At 30.1% G+C, this 10,217-nt stretch overlaps 1 protein-coding gene across 1 annotated transcript in view; it reads left to right on the top strand.

The window, feature by feature from the left end:
- Positions 1–6: 6 nt before the first annotated feature.
- The window catches only part of LOC105111903 (probable LRR receptor-like serine/threonine-protein kinase At4g08850), a 16,797-nt gene continuing 6,586 nt past the window's right edge, over positions 7–10,217 (top strand). The window contains exons 1-2 of the mRNA XM_011007386.1: positions 7–1,020; positions 1,183–1,401. Coding sequence (XP_011005688.1) covers positions 60–1,020; positions 1,183–1,401 — 1,180 coding nt within the window. The 5' untranslated portion in view covers positions 7–59. The remainder of the gene's footprint in view (positions 1,021–1,182; positions 1,402–10,217) is intronic.

A 10,217-nucleotide genomic window follows, 5' to 3' on the forward strand; every position in this document is an offset into this window, starting at 1 on the left:
GGAATCTACTGGCAGGAGAGATACCATCAGAAATTGGGCAATTGAAACAGTTAGAAACGATGAACCTGTCTCACAACAAACTTTCCGGTTTGATTCCAATTGCTTTGGTAGATTTGGTGAGCTTGACAACTGTAGACATCTCCTACAATGAACTAGAGGGCCCTATCCCTAAAATCAAAGGCTTCAATGAAGCTCCATTTGAAGCTTTTACGAATAATAGTGGTCTCTGTGGAAATGCCAGTGGTCTAAAGCCTTGTACACTTCTTACATTCAGCAGCAAGTTAGCTAAGAGAAAGAGCAACAAAATTGTCATTTTGATTCTTTTTCCTCTCCTGGGCAGTCTACTTCCACTACTTACCATGGTTGGATGTTTATACTTTCGCCACCAAACAAGTAGAGAGAGAATCTCTTTAGGAGAGCGACAAAGTCCACTCAGTTTTGCAGTATGGGGCTATGAGGAAGAGATCCTACATGAAACTATCATCCAGGCCACTAATAATTTCAACTCCAATAACTGCATTGGGAAAGGGGGATACGGAATTGTTTATCGAGCCATGCTGCCAACAGGTCAGGTGGTTGCCGTGAAGAAACTTCACCCATCAAGAGATGGGGCGCTTATGAATTTGAAAACTTTTAGAAATGAGATTCGCATGTTGATAGATATTCGACATCGGAATATTGTGAAGTTATATGGATTTTGTTCATTAATAGAGCACTCTTTTTTAGTTTACGAGTTCATAGAAAGGGGAAGTTTGAAGATGAATTTATCTAGCGAAGAACAGGCAATGGACTTGGATTGGAATAGAAGGCTTAATGTTGTTAAAGGAGTGGCCAATGCATTATCCTATTTGCACAATGATTGCTCGCCTCCAATCATTCATCGAGACATTTCCAGCAGCAATGTTCTTTTAGATTTGGAATACGAGGCTCATGTTTCGGATTTTGGGACAGCTCGGCTCTTGATGCCTGACTCAACCAACTGGACCTCATTTGCTGGCACCTTCGGATACACAGCTCCAGGTACATACTTGATTTCATTCTTAGCATATATATATGAATCAATTGCTGAAGGATGAAAATGGAGGGCTGCTTTTGGATGCTTTGAAGGTTATGTATAATAAATTGTTATGGTAGGAGTACGATACAGCCAGTACTATGAAAAAATGACCATAATTTTTGCAGAGCTAGCTTACACAATGAGAGTGAACGACAAGTGCGATGTCTACAGCTTTGGAGTGGTCACAATGGAAGTAATAATGGGAATGCATCCGGGTGATCTCATCTCATCTCTTTCTGCATCAGCATTTTCCTCCTCGTCGTGCTCACAAATCAACCAGCATGCATTGTTGAAGGATGTGATAGACCAACGTATCCCACTTCCTGAAAATCGAGTTGCAGAAGGTGTGGTCGCCATTATCAAAATAGCATTTGAATGCTTGCTTGCCAATCCCCAATCTAGGCCAACCATGAGACAAGTAGCTTCGGAGCTCTTAGCTCGATGGCCTCCGCTGCCAAAGTCATTCTCCGCAATAACATTGGAAGATCTGATGCCTCAAACAACTGTGACAGGCTGAGAATTTTCCAAAAGATTTTGTATAATTAGTATGTGATTGTTTCGACTTATGCTTCTTTTCACTTTCGTCGCTTTATTTTAAATAAATTATTTCTCTTTTTTGTATTTTGTTTCTTCAACGATTAATATGTTTTAGTACAATATTATTATCAATCAAAGTGAATAAAGGCTCTTTGCTATATTGAGGACACCTGGGTTTCAAGATCCTGTTTCATCCCTTGTAATAAAGGAAATCTTCAATTCAATATCAGCCGAGGAGGATGATATGTTTCTATCAAATAGCGAATAGTTCTATGTAAGGTTTAGCTCAAGGAGGATGTAAGCCAAGGAAATAGTTGCATGTGTTCTTCAGTGAAGCCCCCCCCCCCCACACCACTATGTTCTTAGAGCAAATTGTAAGACAGCAACTCTCGTTATCGTAGACATGCACCTATGCGTTTGTCCACATGGTTTCCCCAAAGGATATAACCTTTCATCTTCCATTCTCTCATCCCCCCCTATATGATGGTGATGGTAGGAGTGATTTTGGCAGCACTGTTTAATCAGAATCTATAGAGAAAAAAAGTCCAGATATAATCTCCTACAACCTAAGATGTTCTAAAACATGAGCACTAGCATGAGAGGCTGCTAGAAGGAGATATACCAAGAATTGCTGCACATCCTATGCATCTGCACTTAAACTATGAATCCACAGTGATCATGCTACAAAAACTTACAATATCAACTGCACAGAGTTCTCCACACTGAACTCTTGAAGAATCCTCCGTGCAGCCTGGATTACTGGACTATAATAGGTAATTGTCAAAGGCATTTCGCTGTGTTATTTTATTTTTGTAAAATTGAAATAAATGACATAAAAAATAAATGAATTTTCATATATTGACTAAATAAAAGTTTGATACTTGAAATAAGATATTCAAGATATCTAATAATAAATACAAGATCCTATCAATAAATATCATTTAATAAAATTAAGTTATGTTGTGTTGGAAAAGGACTTGAAAGCCCCTACATATCTCTATAAATAGAGAGTCTTAACCTAGAAAAAAAAAATTTCTGGAGATATAAATTTCTTTCAAGATAAGTTTTTCATATAAGGAAGCTCTCTAAAAAATTTTGTAATCTCTTTTATGTATGCTTGAAGTCTACAAAGAATAAAGCTCTATTAAAACAAGTCTAAATGCCCTATAATTTTTTTTAATAATATTTTAAAGACAAATTAAATGTAATTTTCAAAACATAAAACCATCAAATTTTATTTTGCAATACACATTTAAATTCATGTTATTGCAAAACATAAATCTTATCTTAATTTTTTAAATAAATCAAGTTATTATATATCAAATCTAAAGTGAAGAATTAGAAAATTATCTTATTCTTTTAAAAACAGACATTATACTCAATTATGTATTTAATAATATCATATATTTGTACCTGCTTATTTAATTTAAGTGATGAAAATTGTGTCTACACAATCATTCGCATGGAAAAACTGTAACAATTTGTCAAACAATTTTAAGGAGATTCTTCTTCAGGTTTTGTCCAAGGGAAAGCTTCCTGACGTTGTTCTCCCGGGTAGCGATGTACCGCATTGGTTTATGCAATATCAAAGAGATAGATCTTCCTCAACATTTCGTACACCACCCATTTCAGCTGGTTTAAGTCTCGGACTAATTGGATGGACTGTCTACGGAGTCATTGAAGAACGCGTCCGGACGAGGTGTTCTCTTTCTATCAGAAAAAGAAAGATGACAATGAATTCTTGTATACACGACCATATCAAATGATTTTGATTGTATAACTTTTTTAAGGAATTAGTTGTATAACTTTCAATATGAATTTTAGGATCTTAGAGTGTTTTATAGTTTATTTTTAGAACAATTTAAAATTATGGACATTTAGAATTTTATCAAAAGTAGAGTTTTTTTTAATTATAATTTTAAAATTGAAGAAATCTTGGTTTTTTTTAGTTGATATATATCGTGTATCAAATGTGTCGCACTTAACCTTGTGACAACTTTAAAAAAATTTCAATAAAAATAAAAAGAATAAATTTATGGTATCTTATTCTTTAACATAAAAATGTTTTGTTTAAGGAGTCGTCATTTAATATTATGATTTTTAGGAACCCTAATTAGTCAACAAAGATTTTATGATACATGATTGGTTATGTAAAAAGAAAGATATTATCACCTCTTAAATATCTTGCCTGAATTACACTGCATTACTAATTTTATTTCAAATTATGAAAATATTGTTGGTTTATACTATAATGCTTTACTAGTAATATTTCTGATTCTAATATAAGTGAATATTCAATTACAAATACTTTCAACTTTGACATTAGTAAATATTATATAGTAAAAAAAATGAATAGTATTCCTTACTATAATGCTAGTGAATAAACTAATAAATAATTTTAAAATCAATGCATGCATATTTTTTTTAAGAAAATATATTATTAACTAAATTTACATTTTATAATAAAAATTCAGAGAAGATATATACAATGAAATATCTATAAAAAAAAATATAAGGAGTACACAAATAAATTCAAAAGGGTCTTTAAATTATTTTGTAAGTTTTTGATATCAGGAAAAGCCTGGTTGGAGAGGGTAAAAATAAAAAGGGTAAGATATAAAAATGTGTTTTACCACGTGCCCCCTGGCCCAAAACAAATCAGGCTGGCTGGTCCTGGGATCCGGCCCGGCCCAATCTCAGCTATTTGCCGTTTTTTATTTTTGTTAGATTGGATTTGATGATCCAGCCGATTCAGTCTGGTTACTGTCCAAGGCAGTGATCTGGTTGGGCAAACAAGATGGAGGCGTGAACTAACTTTGCATGAAGAGTGTGAAGGTAACAGTGTTCAAATAATGTTTGCAAAGAATGCAAACAATGAAAGGAAAATGGGCGTACCTGGGTCTGGAAACGTCGAAGACAGTGGCAACGCTGGTTCTGGTCTCGGTGATTTTCGCCTGCTTCTGTTCTTTCCTTTTGCTTGACTGTGTCTTGCTTTTGTGACCACTGTTTTCTCAGGTTCTCTCTTCCTCTCCTTTTCGTTCGTCTCCTGTTTGCTTCTGGTTTTTTTGGGATGAAGGTACGAAGACGAGGGTGATGCCGATTCTCTTTGGTGGTCTTTGATTCTGGGTCGTTCTTCTTTTTCTGTTTTTCTGTTTTCTTGCTTTCTTCCTATTTTTTCCGTTCTCGGCTCCTCCGTTGTTCCTTTTTTTTTTTGGTCTTTCTTTCTCTCTGTGTGTTTTTTTAGTCTGTCTGTCCCAGTTCCTTTTTTTTTATGTGAGGCCTTGCTCTGGCTTTTATAAAGCCAGAGAAGGTCGTGTGTTCATGCCTCCAGAAATGAGGCACGTTCCGTGAGGGATCGTGGTCCATGATCTCGCCGGATTTCCCGTCAGATAAATCTTCCTGAATGAGGAAGAAGATGAATAGTGGGTTTATAAAACATTCACTGATATAGCCATTTTCAATTTGGCCTCTGAATTTCTGATATTTATCATTTGGATCTTTAATCAATGAAAACTCAATTTTTAATTTTGCCCCTGGATTAAATTCAATTGGGCCCCTGAATTATAGCTTTCTTTACACAATAGTCCTTTTCTTTTGGATTATTCAATTTGGTTCTTAATTGACTCGTCAACTTTTAATTCCTTCAAACTTACCCCTGGAAAAATCAATTAAAATCCCTAAAGTATTCCTAAATTTCACTTTAGTCCTTGGACTTTAATTTCTTGTAATTTTACCTTGAAACAGCCTCAAACTTTGGTATTTTCTCAATTAAGTCCTTGATTTCATTAAGAATCAAAATTCTCGTTTTTAATTTTCCAGTACCATTATTCCTTATATATGCTCTTATTAATGACCAATTAGTCAAATGGAAAGAATTCAATGAGTGAGGAAAACATTACAAAAAACGAAGATAAAGATTTTACTTTTTTGTATTTTTCAGTAATTAAATGAGATAAACTTCTTGAAAAATAATATTAAAAAAAAATTATTGATTGAAATCGACTCGAATAACAAAAAAAATATTGATATTGATGTTAAGGTATTTGCATTAAAATAAAAAATTGCTAAAATTTCAAAATATATTATTATTTTTTTAAATAATTGTAACAAAATACATAATCTAAATATGTGTGCAAAACCAAATTAACAATTAAAGATACATATATTGAATTCCTTGTCTTTTTTTATATCCTTCTTTACATTTGCTATTTATTTGATTTATAATATCCTTCTTCAACGTTGGGATTTTTGGATTTTTTAATTTAATCATTCGGTTTTTTTTTTTTTTTTAACATGCATCCATCATGATATGCTTTAATTTGATTTATATAAGATCACCTCATCTAAACATCTTTACATTTGCTATTTATTTGATTTATATGACTTCCCGTGAACCTACAATTGCAAAAGAAAGCAAGTATAACCAATCAGCCTGCAAATAAAGTATTTCAATTTATCAGGTTTTCACTGTTTATTTTTTTAAAATTATTAATTTAAGTTTTATAAATTTTAAAATTATTAAAAACTTATATAATTATTAATTTTAACATTTATAAAATTAATCAAAATATATATAAACTACTAGAATACCCATAATAATAATAATAATAATAATAATAATAAAAAAAAGAGTTCATCATGAATCACGCTATGACCACATCTATAAATTTATTAAAAGAAAACATGATTCACACACACACATATGTAGTATTTTAGTTATTACCTGCTGGTGGTAGAAAAAGACACGGAAAACAAAAGCCCACATGTCGGATGTGAGAATAGATAGGTTGTGGCTCCACTTAACTACTGTATACATTATAATTTCATCATAAAACGTTTTCCATAAATACTTTATCATTATTATCAATACATCGATGCATGAATGAGTTTCTGTTTTCAATAATATCTTTGTGTTTATGATGTTAAAGAAAAATATAAAACAATTCTTGAAATCTTAAAACGATTCTCTGTGAAGCCCACAGATTAGTTGAATTCTTTGTTTCTTTACTTATACAATTAAAGATAGATATACTGAATCCTGTCTTTTTTCTTCATCATTCTTCAATGCTAGGCTTTTTATATTTTTTTGAATTTGTCATTCTGTTTATTTTGAGCTGGTTTTCATAATATGTTTTAAATAAAATATTTTTTATTAAAAAATAATATAAGTAATTTATTTAACATTTTAAACTACTAAATTGAAATAATTTTTTAATATAATGTTAGAATTTGAATAACTAAGAAGTCACGAGTTTGAATCTTATTATTTTTATTTATTTAATAAAAAAATAAATATAAAATAATATAATCCCGTATAAATTTAAAAATACATTAAAAATTAATATATATTATATCTTCAAATCTTATTTAATAACTTAAATTATTTTGAAATGATTATTTGACATTCTCGTATGAATATCTTTAACATTTGCTATTCATTTGATTTATATGACTTCCCGAGAACCCAATGAGCAGGATAAACTGGTTGGTGAAGCTTTAATGGCATAATGCTGTGGATGTACGATGAAGTAACAAGAAGCAGCTAACACGACAAGTTTGATTCAACATTAGCTAGTGATCTATTAAACTTTGCTAATTAAGCACAAAAACAACTTAGAACAGATCCACACATGATATCGCACGCATCGAAATTTTATACTGCCAAGAGAGTAACCAATAATATCTTATTAATTATTTTTTAGATTTATTTTAAAGAAAAAATAGATATAAATAGAAGGGATAATTAATCCTAAGTGTAGATATACATGCATAGAACAATTTTCGATCCACTGTCTTGATATGTCATAAGACTATTATCCTTCTGTGACATTAACAGCTCCATTCAATAATCACCAATAGATACTTCACTACCATGATCTTTATATTAATGAAGGATTTTTCCATTACTATTTGCACTATTATTTTATTAATAATTAATTTATTAATAAAATCATTGATGAAAATGCTCTATCGGTGAATCTTTTATTTGTATTTTTTGTTCGTTGATAATAAAAAATATTATTACTAATGATTTTACTGATTGAAAAAGCATGAAAAAAAATTACCAACTTCATTCTGTTGGTATTTCCCTTGGCAAAATAGCATCTATAATTCTGTTGGTAATTATTTAAAAATATTTTTTAAAAAAATTATTTTACAAAACTATAAAATAATTGAATTAATATAAATCAACACTCTATAATACTCAAAATACTTGGAAAAAAGAAGAAGAAAATCAACTTGAACAAATTTGCAACAAATAAATCATACAAAAAAATAAATTCAACTAAAAGCATTCATATGAATTTTTTTTTTTAAAAATCCTATAAATAAATCAACTAAAAATTGATCTCATATTAAAAAAAAATTACTAGAACAACATTCATACAATTATTAAGAACAAAAACAATTACAAATAAAATAAAAAACAAATATAGTGAAAAAAACATGAAAAAAAAATAAAAATAAAAATCCTCCCTTAATGTAGTTGCAAGTCAAACTAAGAAGAGAAAAACAAATATGTAAAGTATACTAATTAAAAAAATCTATGAAGAAAAAAGAAGAAATGAGAAGAAGATATACTTGAGCATGAAAGGAGATGGGTCTGTTGTGAAATTAGGGATTCTAGGCTTTTATTGAGACGTTTTACTAACAAATAATTAACTATTAATATTTTTAATTATTCCGTCGGTGATTCCGTTTGTAACATTTAATTAAAATTTTTAATTTAACAAAATTTTTCAAAAATTGCCAAATATCACCGACGACTTTTCAATTCATCGGTGATTTCACCTATAATATTTAATTTAAAATTTTAATTAAATATAAATTTTTTAGAAAACCGTCAAATAACACCGATGACTTTTTCATCCATTGGTGATTTTGTCTGTAAAAAACAAAAATTAACAATACAATTGAGAAGTGAATAATTCCAGAGCTCTCTGAAAAATACCGTTGAAATTTTCTATTAGTGTTCACAGTTTACCAACGATTTTACCGATGAAATTTACCAATGGAATAAATTATGTCGGTAATTTCGTTCGTAAAAATGACACATCATTGTTTGCTTGCTTTGTTTTAATTATTTTTTTCTTACTGTAATTCCTTTGATATATACCAAGAGAATATTCCCACTGGTAAAATTCGTTGGACATTGACTGATGAAAATATTTCATCATTATTTTTATTTGTATTTATCAATTTTCTAGTAGTGCTTGTAAAAACCAAATGAAATCAATAAGCATGAATAGAAATCAAAGAAACTAGAAAGAACATATATATTATCTCAAAACAATTCAATAAGCATGAACAAAAATCAATAACATAATTATGAAATAAGGATAAATAACTACTTGAATATGAAAGAATTACAATAATAACATTACTTCTAACAACTTAATAATGAAGATGATATCTATTCCTCTTGAATCAAATTTCAAAGTTTAGCTCATAACTGCTAGAAAATTGATAAAAATAAAGAAGAAAAGAATGTTACAGAGCTCATATTTCAGTGGTGTTCTACTCTATTTATTCTCTTCATTGTTTGTTGAATTTCTTTAGGATTTTTAGGCTAATTATAAGTCCTTATGCCTCCTTAATTCCTTCATTCTTTATCTGATTTTTAAGGTTAGTTAAATCTCTCAAAATTTTTATTGATTATTATAATATACTGATTATTTCTTGTAATATACTAACTGCAGATAAAAATAATCAACTATTTTTAAACAACTCAGGGTAAATATTCGATGATATTCACATATTCAAGTCAACATAAACAAGAGTATAATATTCTAATAATTGTAAACAACTTCTTAGTATTCTAATAATATTCCAGTCAAAACAAACAAGAGGATTCAATTAATCAAAATGTTCTTAAACTTTGCCCAAAATTCTTCATCAACATGATAACGTTCACGCTATTTTTTTTTGGTCCACGAAGCGATGTTTTCTTAAGAAGATGCCTCCATGAAACTACGTATCGCTAAAATCAACTCCCTCTCCACACTTCACGGCATGATGCTGTGGACGTAACAAGAAACAATTAACACGACAAGGTTTTAAATCTGGCGTATCAGCTCCTTATATTTTTTTTTATCTGTATCTGTTAGCTTTGTATATTTTTTATTCTGCTTTCTGTTTTTAATTGTAATTTTTTTATCTTGCTTTTCTTCAAAATTAGCTGTTCTTATTAACAGGTGGTGTCATTTGCTTTCTGTGTTCTATTTATAAGTACATTTTTATCTGATTGTTTTTGGTAATATACTAACTGCAGAAATCACAACTTCATGATGCATCAGTCCATTTGAAAATTCAACCCTAAGGAGCACGATAACAGTTTATTGGTTGGTTAAACTTTCATTGCATGATCACGTAAATGTACCATGAAGCAATTATACAGAGAGTCCACATCCTGCAATGTGACAGTTTGTGACAATTCACGACGGATTCATTAAGCAAAGAAAAGCTATACTTTGGACCATTCGACCACGATAAAAGGTTGATTACAAATGGACATAATAGCAATCAAATTCATTCATTTTTTTTTATAACCATCCAGAATATATTGAAAAGAACAAAGCAATCAAAATCATGACCAGGTAGTTATGATAAATTTATGGGCTAT

Source organism: Populus euphratica, unplaced genomic scaffold (assembly GCF_000495115.2).
Source record: "Populus euphratica unplaced genomic scaffold, PopEup_1.0 scaffold588.1, whole genome shotgun sequence".
Lineage (NCBI taxonomy): Eukaryota > Viridiplantae > Streptophyta > Magnoliopsida > Malpighiales > Salicaceae > Populus > Populus euphratica.